The sequence below is a fragment of the Macrobrachium rosenbergii genome, chromosome 15 (genome assembly GCF_040412425.1).
Source record: "Macrobrachium rosenbergii isolate ZJJX-2024 chromosome 15, ASM4041242v1, whole genome shotgun sequence".
NCBI classification, from domain to species: domain Eukaryota; kingdom Metazoa; phylum Arthropoda; class Malacostraca; order Decapoda; family Palaemonidae; genus Macrobrachium; species Macrobrachium rosenbergii.
This window is the reverse complement of record NC_089755.1, coordinates 42,220,249-42,242,787: the sequence shown is the minus strand read 5'-3', so window position 1 is coordinate 42,242,787 and position 22,539 is coordinate 42,220,249. Positions and strand designations below refer to the sequence as shown.

The following is a 22,539-nucleotide window of genomic DNA, read 5'->3' as shown; positions in this document are numbered from 1 at the left end:
GTTTTTCTGAGAGGATATTTACTTCTTTAGGTATAATAGCCATAAGACCATCTGTTACGTACGTTATTGCAAAATAGGATGTGAAAATTATATACTACGGTCATCAGACTATGACAAACAGAATATACGCAGAAATCCATAATTATTACTATAAGCCAACAAAGAGGTTACATATCACATAATTATAACCCATTTACGTGTAATGTGAGGGCACTGGATACTTGTACCGGATTTATTATTACAGTACAATAAAGTTAATCTTCAAGGGCTTGTTAATCTTATCAACATAGACTTGACGTGAATATCATTCATCCAACCATCAGGAAATATCGAAATCGCCAAGTGATTGTTGATTTGTTCGTAGTTATTGACAACAGTCATAATTCTGCTCTGAAGGAATGAATTCAAGAAATTTGTTGGCAAGCCCCTTGTTATGAAAGCATACTGGTAGCATTTTCTTTTTATTATCTATTGTCTAAAACTCGCCATAACTTCACTGACGTTTTGTTTGTAATAATTACGACCTCTAGGATTAATATGCTTGCTGTGTTGGTACGTAACCTACGCCATATGCTTTCCAGTGCTTTCTGGATATTTAGAATTTATATGATATATCCGATTTCAACCATTTCAATTTCGTCATGATTTAATTATTATTTTTGTTCTGTATCTCTCTAAAAGTATTTAATAAGAAATGATGGTAATTAGTTGCACATGACAGCATTAGATATATCCGATCTGAACCACATTCAGCTTTGTACGTTAATTAGTCTTCATTTGTCAACTCAGCTTGTTACTTATGGCTCTATCTAGTTATTATTATCATTGCTGTCCAATCAAGTTGTTATTTCTGTATCCCTCTAATAATTATCAATATTATTGTTATTAGTTTTAATTTAAAAGTTATGGTAATTTTATTATAATAATATTGCACATGACATTGAAGTGCGTAGGAACTGTGACATCGTATTCATCAATCCTTTTTCTTTTAATTTTCAAACCCAACTTGTTACTTTTAATTATTATTATTATTATTATTATTATTATTATTATTATTATTATTATTATTATTATTATTATTATTATTATTAAATAAGAAATGATGGTAGTTAGTTGCAAACGATACTGAAGTGCGTAGGAACTGTGACATCGTGAGTAACATGTTTTCATTCTACAGGGGATCCGAGTCATCCTATGCGATTTGTGGAACTTGTGCCTCCTTCGTCGCCTTCGTCACCCACTTAGGCCTATTTTTCGACGTCTGTGGTTTATTCCGAGAGATAATCTTATCGTAAATGTCAAATACATCCGCGTCTAATACTGCGTAGCTGTAGCTGAGCTAAGCTTGTAAGTTATTGGAAGAAGAGGAAGGAAAAGGTGAGAAAACTTATCTTTTTATTAGATTAGGCCTTAGGCCTAGGCCTTACGAGATTTTAGTCTTAAGTCTCTGAATAGGCCCATCCTTGGCTTCCGTTGCAATGAGACATAAATTGTTGCAAATTATCGTAGTATAGCATAGGCAGTCGTAATCTAGGCTATAGGCTTTATCAGATTAGGCACTAGGCCTCCTAGCTTAGTCAAGCCTATGAATAGGCCTATCTTTGGTTTCGTTGCAATTAATTCACCCTTAGAGACAGAATTGGGTAATTCTATATATTAGCTCCGCCCCTGTTTTTACCTTTTCAACTGGTTTTTTCAACACTTTCTGAGGTTCTGATACTGGTGGTGCGTTTGTTGTCGGCCAAATGGAATGTCCCTTCACCGTGTTTAGTACTGGCCCGGGGAGTTGGGGTTACCCATACGTTAACAAGTTATTGCACTTGCCGGACGGGATATGAATCGTTCGAAACAGACATAGCCGTGCTCTGTCTTGTGAAGATCGCGTATGGAAACCCCTTGTTGAATGGATTTCAGGGGTTAATTACAGGTTAATTAGACTCGAGCACCAATAATGAAAGATAAATTCATAATTAGTAACCAAAAAATTGTAGAAAAAGTCAAGTTATATTGCCGTCGGCGACGCGGAGCTACCCTATAGTTCTACCAGAATTGTTGTATATTATGTTATTATAGGTTGTTGTAACCCTAAAAGTGAGAAAACATATCTGTAGGGGCCTGATAGATTAGGCCTACCCCATAGGCCTACTAGCATAGTCATAAGCCTATGATTAGGGCCAGCCTATTTCGTTTTCACCTTAAAAGTCGAAAATTACTTTTAATCTTAGTATAGCAGGGATTGTCATAGCTTAACCTAAATTTTGAAAAGTTAGCCGAGCCTAATGATGTAGCATAAGCCTAGTTTTGGTGATCTAAGTAGGCCTATGCTGAGCAGGCTCAGAGGAAAGTTATGGGGGACGGCACCCTTGGGTAAGGCAGGACTGACTCGTCCTGCTCATTCACAGTAAATTAGTGACCCTTACTGATGGCTGTTACTTTTATGGTAAGATTTTTTAGCCTAACTAGGCGGCTCATAGCAGGCCTAGTGTTTCTGGCATGGACATAGTCCTATTTCAAATGATTTTTTAAAATTTCATTTTTAGAATAGCCTAAGTAAAACTGAAGACTACAACCACAGCCTGGTTCCCTCTAATCGCGAACCAGAATATTTACCGTCTTTGGTTATGTTTATGATATGTATTTACTGCCTTTTTTTATGATCTTCACCAAAGGGCTGGTAATAGGCCTGGTAAACCTGAAGACGACTACCGGCCCCCCTCTAGATCAGTAACTGTCAGTTTATGTGCAGAGTGGGTGCCATGTTTAGTACCAGCCCCTATGGGGATGAATGTAAAACATGACCAATAGATTGCAAGTATCATAAACACAATTTGTATTACAGTCGACAACTGGCGGGAACCAGGCTGTGGTAGTAGTCTTCAGTTTCATCAAGCCTACTTGATTCCATATTCTCCCACTCCCCTTCTTTGTTTCCATGGGGGTGAGGGGTTGTCAGTTAGTGTCAACAGTGTGCCTTATGTTGTAAAACATAGCCTAGATAATGTTAGCCCAAAGGGTGTTTGCAGTGTTCCTTTGTCCCTCTTTCTTAGCCTTTTACTTCTGTTTCTGCTGATCTTGATGTCCAGTCTCCTTAACTGTAAATTCTTCTTAATTCTAAGGCAGAGCCCTACATGGAGATTTGTATTGTTTTTAATGATATTTTTTTGTGGGATAATATAGAAGAGGGTATATATGATGCAGTACAGGTGGAGTAAAGTATAAATTTTACTGAAATAATGTGAGAAATTTACTGATTTTTGTATATTACTGTAAAACAATTCTCCTTATGTTATTAATTTTCTTACATTTTTATCTGTGTGTATTAATTGGCTAATATGTTTTTTCTTTTTTAATAGCTGATCTCTTTCTGTATTTCCTATTACCTTTTGTTGCTACTTACGAGTGAACACCATTAGTGGCCCCTGTGGGCTTTTTCCATAAGAATAGGGTTAAATAATAATAATTATGATGTTGTGTAGAAAAGCTCTGTGAGATGCCTTGTACCAGCCCTTGGGGATTAATGTTTAGGCTGGGGATTAATGTAAAAACATTAATGATTGACTGTAAATTTCTCATAATATTTCAGTCCATTTTTTAAGTTATCTCACTTGTACTGCATCATTTAAAGCTTTTTCTATATTGCTCAGCTAAGAAATTTCATTAATAAACACTATCTCGGTGCAGAGCTCTTTCTTAGAAGTACCAAATTCTGATTTTCACCCAAGTTTTATCCTTGAATCATTCTTTAGATGGTCTTGTTGTCGAACCCCTCCAACTCCTTTTTGCTCTCTTAAGAGCTGAATGGCTGAGAGTGCCCATATGGTTGGCTTTCCCTTTCTGTCCCCCAAAAAGAGGTGTAGATTCTTATTGTTATGGGAAAAACATGTTTTTTAAGTATTTGATAATTTAGGCTGCTTGACCTGATGTCTTATCCATAAATAAAAAAAATATATATATATATAGTTTAAAGAGGTGCAAATTAATTTTTTTACTGCAACCCCTTTACTTTTACATAACCTATTTAAATGGATGCTTGATTAGGTGATGTGAAAGCAGTTGGTTTGTGATGGAACAGATTTGTTTTACAGTGCATTATATCAATTTCTTTTATTAGTAAATGATGATTGATACAGATATAGTGTAAGTCTTGTATTAATGAGTGAAAAATGACAAGTATGTATCCATATTTGGAAAAATTTTGTCATTTAGTTTATTTGTACAGAATATTCTTGAACAGCACTTGATGTACATGTGAGTTTGAAGTGCGTATTGATTTCATTGTTTGGTAAAAATAAGATAAGACAGAAGATAACACTGGGGGTGCGGGAAACCAACCAAAGTTAAACCAAAGCACTGGACTGCTCTTGTGTAACAGTGTCCACCCCCAAGGAGAACTGGTTCAGTTGATTTGCATTTTGTTTTTTATATTTTTTAACAGCATAACCTTTTTAATAAGTTAAATATTACAGTATTTTGAATAAGTTCCATCACTAAAATAAGGTTCCAAGGTTTATTGTAATTTCCAATTGAAAAAATATCTTAGAGTTGTAGTACTAAAATTTAATTAACAAGCACCCTAGGACTGCTGTTTTAACTAGTTTCACTAGTTTCCTCCAGATGCGCTTACATAGTTGAGCAGCTGTGTTTATTGTTAATTATTTTCTTTCACCCTTTTTGTCTATTAATTTTACTAATATTAAGTGTTTTTTGTAATGTAATTACATATAAAAAAAAAATTTCAACACTGGTATTGTAGATTTTATGTAAACTTAAGTTTCTTGTTATGTAATGTTGTGTGACCATATGGGTATTTCTGTGGTGAAAAGGAGACATGATGGGTTGAAACTATTTGTGATTCTGTCATTTGTTCCTAATGGAATACAAACCACTGCCATGTATGTAGAAATATTCCTCAGCACAAGCTTGAATTGGTCATTGAAACTTGGTAACAGGGTAAAGTTACCAGTTGGTAGTTGGGTGAGGTGGGGGGAAAACATCCACTCACCTGCCTTCATCAAGGACTTTTTCTTCTGCTGCAGTTTAGGTAAGACACCTTGCTGTGTTTTTGACTGATCAAGTTAAAACTTTTATGGTGTTTTTGTTTTTTGCTCAACAGGGATTTGAATAAGAAAAGTGAACAACAAAAGCTGTGAAAGATGTAAGCAGGTGTTTGGCCAGTTAATGCACTTATTGGTAGTATAACCAGTTTTGCTGGTCTGCATTGGAAGTAGGAGAGTGCAGGCTGGTCTCCTGTGTATTGGAGAGGTTTAGCAATGGGAGGAAGGTCAAAAGATGTTTGCCGGTATAGATAAAAATCTTGGCCAGGTGGGAATTCTCCCAAAAAGTGCTCAAGTTAAAGGAAAATGGAGATCTCACCCATCAGACATTTAATTTCTTGAAAGAAAACCCCCATAATGGGGATGATGTTCCATAACCACAAGCCTCTTTCGTGTGCTGGAGTGACCTTTTCCAGCCCACTCTTATTATTATGCATTTCAGGTCTATAAATGGAGTTCAGGAGTGGGATTGTTTAACAGGTTGGACAAGGTAGTTTCCTTAACTTGAAAGGGAAGGTTTGTTCACGTTCTTAAATGGAAATGTCGTTATAAGTGAAAAAGGCAGTTTGTACCATTGAAACACAGTATTTATTTGAAAGGTTGCATTTTAGATGTAAGAAAGGTTCAGACTTACATATCTTTAATTTTCTTTAAAAAATGGAGTAAAGATATATACTGTACTGTGTTAATGATGAATCTCACCAATTAAGGAATCCGAAACTATAAAACCTGTTTGTGCAGTGCAACTTTCAGTATTAATTAGATACTCTTACTAAAATAGTGGTTTAGGGTATTGGATCTTTGGAGGTACATTGCAAAAGTAAGTGAATTCATATAAGTAAATGCACTTGCATTTGTTTGGTTAATTGCTGTCATTTGTCATTAAAATACTTTTTTGTAAAAATAGTCATACCATGTAGATTATGTTTTTATGCAGGGCATTTTTTTTTTTGAACCGCCAGTTTAAAAGATTTTTTTTTTTTTTTACAGAGGTCAAATGACGGAAAGTGAGGTATCAGTTAACATCCTATTCTTTGCTAGTGCTAGAGACTTAGCAGGAGTTGATCGTTCCATTCTAACTGTTCCTGTGAACACTACCCCTGAGGAGCTCTTATCACAAGTTGTTCGGTCATTTGGTGAAATCTCTAGCATCAAGGACAGTGTAATTCTCTCTCATAATCAGCAATATTGTGAGCCTGGCCAAGGGTTAACACTTTCTACAGGAGACGAAGTTGCCATAATCCCACCGATTAGTGGAGGTAAATTTTTCGGAGGTTTGTCACTTTTAACTCGCAAAAATGATAAAAATTACCTGTTATATGATGATGATAATCCTTACCAGCCACATCCAAGTTGGTTAATAGTAATAAAATCATCTTTAGTTTTAATAACCATTAGCCTTCAGTTTAAAAGGCTAATTCTTGACTTGGATAGCTGTAAGAGAATAGATCAAGTATTGTACTTCTATTTTACTGTACACTTTTAAAAATTAAGTAATCTTGTTTACAACATTTGTCATAATTGATCAACTTAGGTATAAACTTGAGAATTCTCTGTGTATCTTGATGCACAGTACTATGATATCAGTTACTTTTCTGCAACAGTTTAAATGTTGAAGTAACTCATGGTTGTGCCAAACTTCATAACAGAAACAGGAGTATTACAACATTATTTTTTATACCTGTACTCAAATGTTTGTGTATTCTTATATACAATTGAGAACACCTTGGTGTACTGCAGGTTAGTGGGAACATGGATTACATCAAGATTACAGAAGAAGGCCTTTCTGTTGATGAAATTACAAAATTAGTCACCGATTCATCTTGTGGTGCTATCAGCTTATTTGTTGGAACTACACGAGATACTTTTGAGGTAGGTGTTATGGCAAGTATCACATTAGATTTAGTAGTAGTGTATATGTTTGTGTGTTTTATTGGGTTGGGAAAGTGTATAATGGTAGTTTTAGGTAATCATGTGAATAAGCTTAGGAATTTAATAATACCCCCACCCCTGGGGATATTAAACACTGTTCCAAAGCTCAGTCCAAGGTATGATCATTCTGCATTTACTTATATGTGGGTCACTGGTAAGAGAGGATAGTCATTGGCTTGATGACAGCAAGTTTGATGTGGAGTTTTATTATCTGTAGACAGTTGTTGCATGAAATAAAATATATAGATATACATTGCGTTTTGAAGGAATCTCTCTCTAAAGGCAGGGTTAAAGAAAACAGTTGCTGTTTTAGTGGCATTCAGGTATTTTTTATTCAATCATTCTGTAGATGACTGCCTGTTTGCATGTCAAAGCATAAGAATTAATGAATAAACAATGACATCAGTACATCATTCTGTCTTTGAGAATTAGTTGTAGATACCTGCAGATGTGAAGAATACTATAAGAAACATTAAGAAGATAATATATAAGTTGAATGCTGTTGAAACAGGAGGTGTTTTCATTCTTCTTCTTCTTCCCATTATTATTATTATTATTATTATTATTATTATTATTATTATTATATTATTATTATTATTATTATTATTATTACTACTACTACTACTACTACTACTACTACTACTACTACTACTACTACTACTACTACTACTACTACTACTACTACTACTACCAACTTGGAGTAATAGATTCAGATTTTATTCCAGGGGCAGGCTGTGGTTAAGTTGGAATATGAATCTTATAAAGAAATGGCCGAAAAAGAAATGATTAAATTATGCAAACAAGCAAGAGAGAAATGGCCTTTACATCACATAGCAGTTCATCATAGGTAAGTTGTCATACTTATTTAGTGTTAAGGTTCATATTGATTAGATTTCACATTGAGAGTCAAAGAATATATCGAGAGTAACATAGATTTTAGGTTATGAATGTTAAGTAATTTTTTAAATGATTTTTCCTTAAGTTTTGAACTGTTACATTTATAACCATCTTGTTAAATTTCCTATTTGGGTCAGGAAATGAAACATGGTTACTGTATGCATTATACATACATGATTACCTTACCTTGTTGAGTACTTGACTACTGTAGGGTTTATTGTATGTTCTGAAGATGCTTAGTGGCAATGTTGGAGAGAAAGTGACTGGCATTGTCCACAGCAGTATGAATTAGTCAGTAACCAGTCACAATATACTTTGTTATAACATAAGTAGTCAGTATATGTGCAGTCAGTCTATGAATTTTTATGTACTTACAATAAAGACGTAAGTGAATCTCTAAATGGGTCATTATTGAATCTGAAAAGCCTTTTAATGATATCTTCAGTTTTGATACAACTCCCTCATTCACACACATCCCATATGGTAAGGTAGTAGAGTTTTTATAAGTATGAAAGAAGAACCAGTATATACATTTCCTTTGTAGTTTGGTAAAATTTATGAATTATATACAGAGGACTCATATTTTAGTTAAAATGGTAAGATATACAGACATTCTGAGTAGCTGTGGGTTCCTCATTATGTTGCACACTTGTAAACTTACCGTCAGTGGAATTTTATAATGTTACTACCTTCTAATAAGATAGATGAATATGAATATAGTGCATGGAAGAGCTGTGTAGACAACATTTATTTATACAACATTTTTGCTCTTTCAAACAGGAAACCTAATTAATATTTTTGAACCATTGATAAAATTCACAAATGAAAACAGCAGGGAATTAACATTAACAACATTTTTGCACTTTCAAACACAGAAAACATAATTATGTTAGATAAATTACTTGAAAAAATTAATATTGTGGAACCATTGATAACAACAGGGAATCGTCATTACCTTTTCTCGATATTTAGGTGAAACAAAACATTAAGAGATTTGAAACAAAAGTATACAGATGCCTACTATGTGTTCCATACCACCTTGAAAGTGTGAAGAAAGGTGTGCTAGTGCCCAGAATGGTTCTTAGATGGTAATATTAAAAAAGCCTAAGAAATTTTTTACGTCTGCAAGGGTCAAGGAGGTAAAACATTAATGCAACTACCATATGACAAAAACTGAAAGAAATAACTAGAAAATTACAAAATGATAAATATGATATTGTATTGCATTTCAACAGTTCAGTTAGGAAGAAAATATCCATTTAGAAAAGCAAAGATATTAAATAAGAAAAGGGCCCTGGGGGTTTGTTTAATTTTGTGTGTGGGTGGGAGTGATTATTCATATGTTGGAAAGACTGGGAGAAATCGGTTTGTTTTTCTAAAAGCAGTGAACATACAAGGCAAGTACTTTATTAGCTGTACATTGTTGGGGAGCTGTTGTAAGCTAAGAATGGTAGTGTAAATTGTTCATGTGTAAAAAGGTGTATAATTGTAAGAAGAAAATAAAAAGACAAATTTCACTTAATGAAGCTTTTTACACCAAGTATCAATTAGATTAATGTTATGGAAGTAGCACAATGATGAATTTTTGCCTTACTGGAAGTGGAAAATGAAATGTCAGTCTGTTCATACATTAGGCTTGTATGCCAAAGAACCATCCACAACATTCACATTGGAAAAAGCTATACAATTTTTTCCCAAATTAACAGTTCTTGGAAACTGGTGGTTGAATTTATACCTATAGGAAATTATGTTAAAAGGTAGATATAAGATGGTTTGAAACTCCATAGACTTCCACATTTTTATAACTCTTATGAATTTGTAGGGACTTTAGTATTAAATTCAAAGCACAAGTTATCAAGTTTGTCATGGCATGAAAGCTTAGTATATGGTAGATTCATAGGATAGCAATTTTTATTTATTGCACAGGTTTTACTGCCACTTGAAAGAGTTTTTGCAATAGCTGTAGGAACTTAGTTTATACTTTAATCACTTTTCTACACATACTGAAATTGTCGTTTTGCTTCCAGATTAGGTGTAGTACCAGTGTCTGAAGCCAGTGTGATATTAGCCGTTAGCTCTGTACATCGTCGTGAGAGTCTAGAAGCTGTTTCTTATTTGATAGATGAATTGAAGGCAAATGTACCTATTTGGAAGAAAGAAGTATATGATGATGGAAGTAGTAATTGGAAGCAGAATAAGGAGTGTGTATGGCTCAAAGAAGATAGCACAAACAATAACAGCAACCAGGGAAGACACACACAAAACAATAAAAGCACGTAACAGTTTGTTTGGTTTGTACTGTAGTACACCTTGTGGCTCTTTTTATATACTATATATTCTGCATATGAAAACAGTATATATACACATCTCACAATGATTTTTGTTTTGAATTCATAGTTGTTCCTTTGAGAATACAAACCATTGTCTTTTATGTAGGAGTATTCCTGGCTTGAGCTGGAAATGTTATTGAAGCCAGGTAACAAGGTGGTTAATTGGTGGCAAGCAGATAGGTGGGGGAGGGGGCCACCACCCACTCAACTGCCTGTTGCCTGTTACCTTTTCTTTGACCAGAGCCCAGTCAAGATGTCCTGGTTTTCTGTGCAGTTTTGGTTCTCAACTGTGTGGTGAAGCTTGAAACCATAGTACTATCTTTATTGCTAGAATAATTTATTTCCCAAGCAGCGCCTTAGGTTCCCTTATTATGAAGTGTTTGTGCAGTTTATTAACTTTTCTTTACAGTAAGACTTTTGGTTTGGTATGATTCCAGGTGTGTTTCCCTGTGATGCAACCTTCCCAGCTATTTAACAGTTAAATTCATGTTCATTCTAGACTGGTAGATGCAGGAGTTCATGCAGTTGAATACCAGTTTGAAGCCTTATATCTGACAATGCTGTTGACTGACTTGAAAGAAAGAATTCTTGGAACATTTTCTTTGTGGGTAGTTAGATGTCGTGAACGAAACCCAGGTACAGGGCTCTTTTGGCCCTTGCATCCCTATGCCAGGCGGTATAAGAAGTTATAGGAGCCAGCCTTCCCCTGCTCATTTACATGACTGGGAACTTGACAGTTCCTAATTTGATTGTCCCTCCAGCTTTTTGCTACAGAGACTACGATATGTGGTGACCGTCAATTTTGGTAGATGATCCTTCTTCATCAGGAGTAAGTCTCCTGCATAAAAGGTGATGGTTTATACTCTCATGGAACAAATACCAATTTTAATGATATGTATTTTGTCATATATATATATAAACCAGAGCCTTGTAACTAAACCCACCTTCAGCAACCAGCATACTACCTGTTTGTCAAAGGAAAAGTGACAGGTTACTGAGATGAGTGGGCGGTGCCCTGCCGCTCATATGATTGCCACCAGTTATCTGCCTTGTTACCAAGCAAGCTTGAATGACCATTTCCAGCTTCCATCGACACTATCCTTGCATAAGAGGCTCTGCTTTTTATACTTAGGATAATACAAATCTTTAATGTTGGTATACTTTGAAAGTTATGTGAGCAATTTCAAATATTGCTCAAACAATGGATTATAAATATATAAAACTTGGTTCAGTACATTTTTTTATTCTAAAGTATTGTGCTTGTAATCTTTTTCAGCTGCACTAGTATATATTACATAAAAGTTGTTGTGTTAGGAATTACACAGATGATTTCCCATACTCAGGAAGAAGAGTGCAGCTCATGAGATGAATGTTTTCTCAGTAGATCCATTAAATACTTGTATGTTCATGTTTAAGGGAAATTATTTTTTTTTTCACTCTGAGTTTAATGAGTTGCAGTTAGTACAGTTAACTTACCCAACTCATATCTAACCATTATTGTTCAGTATACAGTATACTTTGGTAAACACTTAAAAGTTAATTTCTGTTAAATTTTGTCTTTTACATTTTACTCTATCTGTTCTTCAAAACTTCTAAATTGAAGTACTGTACTGTTATATGTAGTACTTTATTGTAGTATTAACTAGTGCATGGTATTCACAGCAGTCTACTGTAGAAAATTAACACAACTAGTTTCATATGGATTTTGTTCTTAAACCTTTCTGTACAGTGGGATTTATGTTCTAATAATTTAATGAGACCATTACAGGGAGAAAAAAAGCAATATGGCCAACATATACTTATAAGAGCTTGCGTCCACAAAAGTAGTTACTTAAGTGTACTTGGTTCACAAAATTTGAAAGCCCCTTGATTTTGCTATGTGAGACATATTTGTAGATGTAAGAAATGGGGAAGTGCCTTAGATTTACAAATAGATGTTTAATTGTTTTACTTTAATTTGTTAATGATGTTTATTTACACTGGAGAAGGGGGCCAGGGAATTTTTGCAAAGTACATTTAACTTTCAACAAGCAAGGGAAATTATAGATTTTTTTCATTTAGTTCATTTCAGGATATAAAATATGTAAAGTATTATAGAATTTAGTAGTAGTATATAGTATATTTGAGGATCTTCAGTTGAGATATTCTTATTTTTTAGAATTAATAATGTTGATTAGTTTTTAGGAAAGTAAATTTGACTTAAATATGTACTTATGGTGAATTATGCAAGTGTAAACACTTACTTGGTTACCATTGTCCTGTATTAGAGATAACTATTGTGTATGCAATGCAATAAACTGTATAGTTTTGTTTCACCTTTTTATTCCTTTCTTCATCTCTTGTGATGCCTTTCAGAATTATTTTGATGTTTTTCCTGATACATGATGAAAAAATCTATTATTTCCCATGTGTTTTACTCATTAGATTACTGTATCTCCAAATGATTTTAAGATTTTAGCCTGTAGTAAAAAAGTTTTTTCAGACTTTTCCAGTAAATTATATTTTAATATTTATAGATCATATACTGTAATATTTAATCGGAGGAGTTTGTATAGTACTAGTTTTCAATAAAGTAATCTAGAAATTGAGGTTGGAAATATAGTATAGTACATGTAGTTAAATTAGTGACTTATTTGCTGACATTGAATGTTTTTTTTTTTCCAGAATTAAATTTTGGAAATTTATCATGCATCCTAGGGGCCAAAGTTTACAATCTCATCGGCCCATGATAACCTCAGAGGAAGGTTATCTTTGCTAGACAGGAATCAGTAACTTTAATGTTGTATATCCATATTACTGGTATTTTTGCTCTTCTCAAACGACCCTAAATTTAAGGGATTGTATATCCATATTACTGGTATTTTTGCTCTTCTCAAACGACCCTAAATTTAAGGGAACTTTGCCGACAAAAGTAAAATTGCAGTATTTTAAAATGGATTACTGAATAATCATCCTGTAGCAAGATTATCATTGAAGTGGAAAATTTGTAGTATGCAGGTTTTTTATGATAGTTTCATTCTGGAGAAAGAGCTAAAGTTGGACAGTAAGCTGAAAACAGACCAAAGGGAATGGATGAAAAGGAAAAGGCAGAAATTAAGTAGTGTGGCTGGGGCTAAAGAGATGGTGCAATGAGGTAGACACCATTATTGTTAACAAGTAGTTAGGAAGTTTAGCACACAGTTGCATACATTCTGGGGAGAGATAGGGGTAGATGTAACATCATTACTAATAAGCATTCAGGAGGCCTACACAACTAGAAAGGCAGATACTCAGTGTTGGTATCACCTTCATTTGGCTTCTATTATTTCACTTAACTTAATGAGCACTCAGTTTCTGTCTGATTTCCAGAGAAACTAGCATGATGTTCAGAATTTGGATAGTAACGATTTGCATTCTCATTCTGCATCACTTACTTCATTGCCATCAGAGAAACTAAAACCCCAGAATTCCTCAAGTTCTTTGAAGTGTACTTTCTTTACAATACTTATTACTATTTTAAGGACCAGTAGAACCAAATAAAGTTCTGCTGCCACATTGCCTCTTACGTAACATAAATAGAATATGTACACAAAATGTAAAATGATTTTTTGGTCCATAAGAAAAATCTCATACTATGAGTAATGCTTCCTTTTGGTTTTTCTTGAACCTGCTTCATTTCACTGAAGCAGCAATAGTGTGACTTACTGGGAAAGAGGGCTATTTCTTGTGAGGGACATTTGCCAGAGCAGGACACCGAATACAGTACATCCTCCATCTCATGGATTTGGTTTTTTTAGACATAAAGTCAGCTTAGAACCTTTGAACTTCAAACTTTAGCAAGCACTTTGGCTTTCTCAAAGGCTTTTCAGTGTTAGCCTAATGTTAGTTGTTACTTATTTTTGATAATTACTTTTATACCCCAGTTGTTTTTAACCTAGATTTCAAATCAAAACACTCAGATTACTGTCCTAAGAATTGTCTTTCCAGGAGATTAAATACTCTTGAGAAATGCACAAAGGTGTTATAAATGTTTAACTATGATGGACACCCACTCAAGTAGGAGTCAAAGGAACTGCAGATGCAGATAAGCCAAGTTTTAAACAATAATAACCTAATCAAATCTTAAAATAGCCATAAATGATTGACATTATGGAAGTCTACAATTATGAATACTTTAAATGCCAGAAGATGTAGTATGATGAACCATACAGCAAATGTAGCAAATTAGGCCTGCAATCAAGTTATGGCATTCAGCAGTAAATAAAAAAAGAAAAGTAGGAGTGATATTGTGCCATATGAAAATTTGACATACCTGTCAAGTCCTGTCTATAGGGAATGCAATTCAGCATTAACAAAAAAATTTGTGTATTCCTAAAGTTCAGTAAACAGCAAATGACAAATTGGACAGAATTCATAAGGATATTTTGTTGGAATTTTCAAGTTTTCAGCTTCTACAAAGCTCTGATTTATTATGTGAAATGTAATTACTAGAACAAATCTTTTATGCTAGTTCAGTGAGAGTTGAAATTTCTAACTCAGTTGTGTGGTCAAAATATTTATTATAACTGATAAGCTGGCACCATATAGCTAGTAACATTGAAAATTTCTAGCTGTTTTATTTGCATCTTTGTTTTAAGTGATGGAAAGAATAATTGAATAATAAAGAAATGTTTTCTTTATTTTGCATCCATGTTTATTCTCAGCTCTCTGAAGGACTATGATTATTGGCCCCTGTGAGGCACTTTGAACTCTGAGTAAATTGTTTTTACTATATTTCTCAGTTCATTTTCACTTTAACTGTACCATCTCTTCGTTAAGTCCTCTTATCCGAGTTAATTTCTTTATGCCAGTATAGCAATATCCTATGCTCTTTGTTTTGCTTTGTTATTATCAGAGGAGAAAAGTTCAACTAACCTTGATATTATTGCAGAGGAAATATTTGAATTGATCTTTTAAGTGTGATTCTTTCAGAATGTTTGTTTTTAAAAATCAGATGTATTTATATGTAATGTTTCGCTCTCCTTGCCATCTGTTTGGGTGGAGCACTGTAACATTAATTCATTAGATAGTAAAGATTTAACATTCATCAATAATACCTCATCTTTGTAAGAAATCAAAGATGCTTTTGTTTGGTGCACATTGCTTTGTACATATCAGAAAGTATTCACTGAATGATGTGCTTCATGCGTATGAATTATGTAATTATAATAGTAAAATTGTATATACTGTAATGGTAATCCAAATAGCACTTGTGGCAGTAGCTGCAAATATGCTTCTGAGACTAAATCTATTTACAATGGTTGTGGTTTCAGGAAGAGTAGATGATGAGCTTGTTGGCAATGCTGATTCAGTGCTAAAAAAGATTAAGACAGACCCTGAGGAATCCTTGGAACATACTCCTCTTCCTAAAGCCAGTTGTATAAAGAAAGAAGAAAAGAATGTGGATTTTCATGAGTCGTCTATTTTAGATCCCAAATATGTTCAGATTGTTGCTTCAAAAGGTGAGGTAAGTTATTGATCCTAAAGATTCAGAACCATATTTCAGGATGAATTTGTCTATTGGACATGTAGATTTGATTCTTTTGAAATTTTAAGGGAAAATCTCTTCCAAACTGTAATGTTGATATAGATACAAGTGACTGTTAATGGTAATTCATTATAATTACTTGAATTTTGGTTGGTATACTTTGTCTACTAGGAGCAGGACACCTTAAAGCTTGAACAATTTTATACTTCAGACGCATGATAGGACGTTTTTTTAGCTACTGTATAAATTATCTAACCTTAATTTCAGCATAGCAGATGATATGTATCATAAAATAATTCTTTTTGCTAACTAGGTAAAATGCTACAGATAGTATTACTGTATACTGACCAGAACTGTCTTGATTTTTTGGTTTAGATCATGTTTCTCATTTACACTAATACAATAAAAAATTTGCTTTTGATATGATGAAATTCCCATCACATTTCAGTTGACCCGAAGAATTCAAGCATTTCAGAAGCATAAGAGACAAGAAATAGATGTTTTTAATGTACAAGAGTTTTGTACATTGGCTGGAAGTGTGACATCCCATAGTTCATGTGCCCGAACTTCTGCAGTTGTATTAAGATCAAAGGACTCAAATAGCCATTTGAAATGTAAGTCAGTATTTTGTTTACCATTTTCTCCTGTAAGGATGAAAATATATTTAAAATAATGATGAGGACAAGAATGACACAAGGTTTAGATTTAGTATTTTGGTTTTTGGACTATGAGTTATTTTTATGAAGCATGATGTGTGTATATATTTTCATTTGTTAATCATTAATTTAAAGTCAGTATAATTTGCCATGGTGCTCAATAATCCTAATGGGCTCCGGTGCTTGATCTTCAAGACCTATATTTCATAATCGGTCAATCATTCAGTCTCTTGGGGTCCTTGTTGAAGAAGGTGATGGCATATCAGATTCAGCTGGTAGACTTTTGAGGGAGTTTCATTTCAACCCAGTCTTTATCATTATCCTCATATCTCACTAAAATTTGTAGACCTCCCACCTCCATACATGCTATGAAACTCTTATTTTTATAAATTGCTTTAACTAACTAAGTCACCATCTAATAATGAGATGAACATTAAAGCAAGGTAAATTTAAAAAATTGGAAACTGAATGGGAGGAGTCTGAAAGGAACAGAAAGGAATGCTGCTAGGATGAAAGGTTTTCACTCAGTCCAGCAGGGGCTCTGAGGTAATGCCTCCAGCAGTTTGGATCCCCCCACTACCTTGTTATTGGAATTGGACTCTCTCAATACCAGTCTTTGGTGTCAGGCATTGTAGGTTGCAATTCAGATATAGATACTTCTCAGGAGGCCCTTGTATAGCTAAGGGTCAACTCCCCTCAAGGTTCTAGCACCATCTCTCCAGTAGTCCTCTGCTATTATCAAAAATGGCCCTTAACTCTGACAGGTTTTTTTGCATGCCTTTTTGACATATGGAAAAGTATCATATCTTCAGTGCCCTCCTACCTTCTCCCCACTGTTCCAGACTGTGGGCTTTGAACTGGGCATGTGCAATAGTAAAGCTAAAAAGCTAATAGTGATTAATTGGGTTCGACATAAAAATTTGTTTACATTGTCAAAATATATTTTCCAAATAAGACTTTTTTTTTTATTCTCATACAGTTGCACTTCAAACAAGTCTTGTTTTTGTGAATTCCAGGATTCACCATCGAACTGTTCACTTGTTTTAATATTCCTTCCATCCAATTTCCATTAGCTCCTGACTCTGCTGTAATATTCTGTATCCTGTCTCATTCCTCATCAACCCTCTCTCCGCATTCAGCTCTCACTTTTTAATAATAATAATAATAATAATAATAATAATAATTGATGATGATGCCACTGCCCCTCTAGGACCATAAGAGTAACTCCTTTGAGGACGAACAGCAGCTACACTATTAAAAATTGTATATTTATGGTAGTATTGTATTACTGTGTATTTATTGTTTCAGTAACTCGTGTTGTAAATGAATGGGGCCCTCAGACACTGGGCAAAGATCCTGGATCAGTGAAAATGGATCCTGTTAAACCAGGTAAGCTTTAACACAATCAGTATTGCAATAATTATATTTTAGTAAATAGCAAATTTAGAGTAGCATGACCGAACTATGAAGGCACAGCTTTATATCTTAAATACATTAACAAATTCATAGTGATATCAAGATTAATATGGGATATTTCAGAATTATTACAGAGTTAATATTTCAGGGTTAAAATTTGGTATAGTATTTTTTACATATGATTCCACAGTTGTTACTAGCTTTGTCAACTGCCAAAATACTCTGTAGATTCTGAATCTTGCAAACAAGGAAAGATACTTGCAGTAATATTTATCTCACCTTTAATGGCTCTAGTCACTCTAGACTTCCAGTCAGTAAATGAATGATTGGAGAATATGGAGCATAATGTTTGTGACTATATAAGTGATAATTTACATTATGGAGTTATGTACAACAAAGTGTGTTAAAAAAAAAAAAAAAAAAGGACATGTGACATCAGTGGTAAACAAGAGGAATAAGAGACAGCAGCTGTGTTTAAGAGATCAGTGGTCTTCCAAACATCACCACCTCAAACTTAACATGATTAGGATATACTTCATGTGGCATAAATTTCAAGAGGATCTATCTCTGAAGGAGAATGCACTTGAGTGATTAGCTACACAGCCAGAAGACTCTTGGTTAATCTAATGACATCAGCAACTTGGTTTAGAAAATTATTTATCATTAGACTTTAAATGAAGGTAATCAGTCCCCCAATACTTTCCAGGTCACTTATCATATTGTTGGTTACTTTTCTGGTCCTGCAACTATTCTGCTAGGTTCCTTGTTATAATTTCTTTGTTGTGTAAGATTATTTGCAGTAGATTTAAAAGTTAATATACATGTAAATTTATAGTTTTTTTACTTTTAGATATTGAAAATTTTAGAATTAAATTTCTTAACCTTTTGTTTTTGTACAATTTCACATCATTTATTGAGCTTTTTATCATTTCAGGAAGGGGTACATGTAGTAGTAACTGTAGCAGAGAAGGCTCTGTTGAGAGAATGAATGCTGTTACAAACAATGCTACTAGTGGAGTTCATTGTAGTAAAATGGAATCCATTAAAAAATTAAAAGAGGAATGTTTACCTCCAGGTAGAGTTACAGTTTTGTGTACTAGGCTTTGGTGCTTTTAAAAAATCGTTAACAGAGCTTGTTGCTAATTAGAATTACAGTAATTATGGTCATGGTGTAATTTTGGAGCTGAAAAATTGTAATTATAGTATATGAGTGGAAAACAGTAGAAGTCAGAGTGATGAGTTGAAGGTAGCCAAATATTTTATATTGATGATATTTGCAGACATCTGAATCTCAAGGATTGTTATTTGCTGGAATGCAAATATCATCGGAACCTCAAAGATTTAAATGAAGTCTAAATTTTATCAATAAAAAACACCTTTAGGCAAATTTTATGAGAGTGCAGAATTTTAATTCAGTGGTCTGGAAAATTGCTTAAATAATCCTGATACTTTTAAGTGCAGTATGTATCCATATATTTTATGGTTAATAACACTGCAATCGTGGTACCCCATCTCTTGCTGACCATGTGGATGCTTGGTCATGTTTCCCTTTAATCAATCTGTGTAAAGTTATCGAACTAAGATGGAATATGTATTTGCTGTTAGTGAGTTTAAATCAAAACTTATGTGATTTTCTTAGCTCTTACTTATAGCTAAATTCATGTAAAAATTTCATGTATATGTAGACATAAAATATTTATGTGCCAGAGTATGTTCTGCATACGCATGTTTATGTAATATACTATGTGTTTAATGTAAGTTTCTTATGGGCAGTCTTATAGAGTTGCTCATAATTTAAATATACTATGAAATAAATAACATATATTTTCAGGCATAGATGAGCGGCTTGTAAATTTAGAAAACCACTTGAAGATTAATTGCAATAGTCCTGTTCCATGTGATGTGTATGCTAGGCTTAAAGCTTTAGAGGATAGAGTTCTACGTTTAGAAGCAATATCACCAGAATACTTTCACCCAAAGGTTAGTTTACTTTGTTGTACAAGGACTAGTCAGTATTTATTTTTACGCCCTACTTTAAGTATTCTGTCTGTTTAGTAGTGTATGAAATGTTCTCAGATTTCATGTAAAGATCAAAGTCAACTCTTCACTTTCTTTAATAAAAAATTCAACTCTTCTTTTGCAACACCCTTCTCACTTCTGTAAGGCAAGACCTACTGGTGGCTTCATTTCTTGTGTTGTTAGGTTATACTCTTTGCAGGGTTGGAAGAATCTTTTGATGTCATTCTTTGTCTTTAAGGCATTTGAAAACTGACAAAGGATCTACCAGCCAGATATCCTACTTATGGCTCTGCTTTTTTTGTGAGGAAATTTAAGTGTTTGACAATTCAAATTCTGCTCCATGCACCATCTCTAGAGGTGTCCATAAGGAGTGACCCTCGCCAGTCTACTCCTCTTATTCAGGATTTTATTTTAGATTCAGTCTGCTACTGTTCTGCATCTCCATCTTGTCCAACATATATTCTGAAGTGAGAAATTCTCAGATTGAAATGGGACACATGTGACTGTTTTCTGTGTTCTGTCAAACTTGTACATTATCTTACTGCTTGTTTTCCTGACTAGTAACCTTTCATCCATGAGAGGCAACTTATCCCTTCCTTCGCTGTCAAGTTCAACCATTTGTCCTTCTCCTAGTTTTGTAATGTTTTCTTCTGACATAAGCTAGACTGTGACATTTAGTTTGCCATTCCATTTGCCATTGTATTAAAAAAATACACCAAATTACATGAAAATGTATTTTTTAGATTGAAGTGAATAATTAAACATTTCTGGATTTTAATTTCAGGAAATTAGATATGATTGAAATGAATTGTTTTAAAATTATTTGTGGATTTAAATTTCAGAGATCAAAGTTCAGTAGATTGGAATGAATTATTTTCAACTTATTTCAGGATTTTAATTTCAGAAATTAAGATTCTATATTGAAATGGATTATTTTCAATTTATTATTTGTGCTTTTAAATTTCAGAGATTGAAGCTGAAAGAAGAAACGAAGAAAGAAGAAATAAAAGCTGTGGAAAGTGATGTAAGTATTCCTAACTTTATTTGTGATTGTTAAACTACCTTAGTAATGTTTCTTATATATTTAGCGCAGATTGCTTCCATTATTAAATAGCCATACAAATTGTTGAAAAAAAATGGTAGTTGAGACAAAGGATAGCTTAATGCAAGTTAGTTATTTGAATGTCAGTAATATTTTATAACATTACTTTGACAAATTTAATCGGTTGCACGAGAAATACTTTCATTTTTATTATTGTCAGATGTAACAGAAATACTTTCATTTTTGTTATTGTCAGATATAACAGGTACACAGGAGGTTTCTTTGCTTTATCAGTATATGAGCAATAGGTAAAATTATGAGACTTTCAGAAAAATTAATATTTAGACAAATTAAACAAACCTTTAAATAGAAACCACATTATTAAATCTAATTTTCGTAGAGAAATTACCAAATCCTTGGCCACTAAAGCTTCCTGAACTATTTTAACTTGAATGAAACTTCCATGCACTTGAGAAAATAAATTAGCATGTTGATCCCTTAGTCCTTATGTAAGTTTTATAAGGATTACAGGAAGAATCTTCAATTATTTCCACTGCTGATTTAGTTGTAGTCCTTCTGCTCATGGGAGAAGGCAGATCTTGATCTGTTGTATGGAGCTGGTTTCTTACTGAAAATTGTAGAACAAGAAAATTAAATCATTGTCATTTAGGAAAGTAGTGTATTGTGGGTCAGAAATCAATAATTCAGCAGTTTTGATTCGCCCTTCAGTAGAGAGGATAGAGATCAGTAATCTGGCAGCTTTGATTTATCCGTTAGTAGAGAGTGTCTTAAGACTGCTTGTGCTGATCCTGAAATTTCAGCAGCAGCAAAGTGGAGGTTCTAAATTGAGTAGCAGGACCCAGTTCATCTCACAAGAAGCATCCTCTAGTTCCATGAGCTAAAGTAATCTTCCTCTTCACTGACACCTTGACCCACAGTAGAGTAGCTTTTCTTCTATGTCAGCAATAACAGGAACTTGGCCAGTATCATAAGAGATGAGTTTTCAACTTCCTGGAACAGGGGGCAGTGTTCCTGGTCCTTCATTTACTATGTTGACAGATGGATAGGTTGTCAAAGCAGCAGACACAGTGGTCTACCTCAGGAGCCACTGACAAACATGATCTGAAAATTTGTTTGGCGACATTGATCTTTGTGTCAGTAGAGATTAGAGAAAAAAAATTTTTCCAAGGTACATGCTTTACATTATCACTGAAATCAGCAGGAATTCTAAATTATGTCTTTGAAGCAGTACTGAATTCAGAAGTTTGCAAGAGACCTTGGTGGCTAAGGGACATGCTTCTGATGCATCTCTTCACATCCAGCCTGAACTACAAGCTTCTGGTTCCATCAGCCTTGAAGTTGGTTGCCAGGTTTCATATTTAAGACTAGCTCAGAACTTTAGTTCATGAATACTGTATGCAATTAATTTAAATAATTTTTATTCTCTTTACAGATGTCACTGGATGAAGTGAACATCAGGATTCACAATCTCAAGATGAAACTTAAAGAACGGCAACTGAAACATGTATTTTGATGAATCTGTTCTTTTTCAAGCTTTAAAATATGATTTTGTTGTATAATAAATATAATATATTTTTTGCCTTTTTTATATAACAACCCTTTTTTGTTTGGACATTGTATGAATACTTTTCAGTAAAAACTGATTTTAGCATACATGGTGTGCTCA

The 22,539-nt window shown here is 33.8% G+C and overlaps 1 protein-coding gene across 2 annotated transcripts; it reads left to right on the top strand.

Annotated features, from left to right (window-relative positions):
• The first annotated feature begins 1,145 nt into the window (after positions 1–1,145).
• Positions 1,146–22,450, top strand: Mocs2B (Molybdenum cofactor synthesis 2B). 2 transcript variants are annotated; one of them, XM_067117466.1, is made up of 12 exons: positions 1,146–1,377; positions 6,045–6,313; positions 6,795–6,926; positions 7,712–7,833; positions 9,911–10,155; positions 15,505–15,698; positions 16,168–16,333; positions 17,684–17,764; positions 18,726–18,866; positions 19,623–19,771; positions 20,778–20,834; positions 22,306–22,450. In XM_067117466.1, the coding sequence occupies exons 3-12, from the start codon at positions 6,807–6,809 to the stop codon at positions 22,384–22,386; spliced, it is 1,356 nt and encodes a 451-aa protein (XP_066973567.1). In that variant the 5' UTR covers positions 1,146–1,377; positions 6,045–6,313; positions 6,795–6,806; the 3' UTR covers positions 22,387–22,450. The 2 variants fall into 2 exon arrangements, with proteins under 2 accessions (XP_066973567.1, XP_066973568.1); XM_067117467.1 differs by having other exon boundaries at positions 1,169–1,377; positions 9,911–10,159; positions 15,509–15,698.
• The last annotated feature ends 89 nt before the right edge of the window (positions 22,451–22,539 follow it).

Bases quoted from the DNA above. Each gene is read 5' to 3' on its own strand.
- Mocs2B (XM_067117466.1), top strand. From the start codon at position 6,807: ATGGATTACATCAAGATTACAGAAGAAGGCCTTTCTGTTGATGAAATT. The intron at 16,334-17,683 runs GTAAGTCAGTAT...TTATTGTTTCAG, and splicing joins CTCAAATAGCCATTTGAAAT to TAACTCGTGTTGTAAATGAA. The intron at 19,772-20,777 runs GTTAGTTTACTT...TTTAAATTTCAG, and splicing joins CAGAATACTTTCACCCAAAG to AGATTGAAGCTGAAAGAAGA.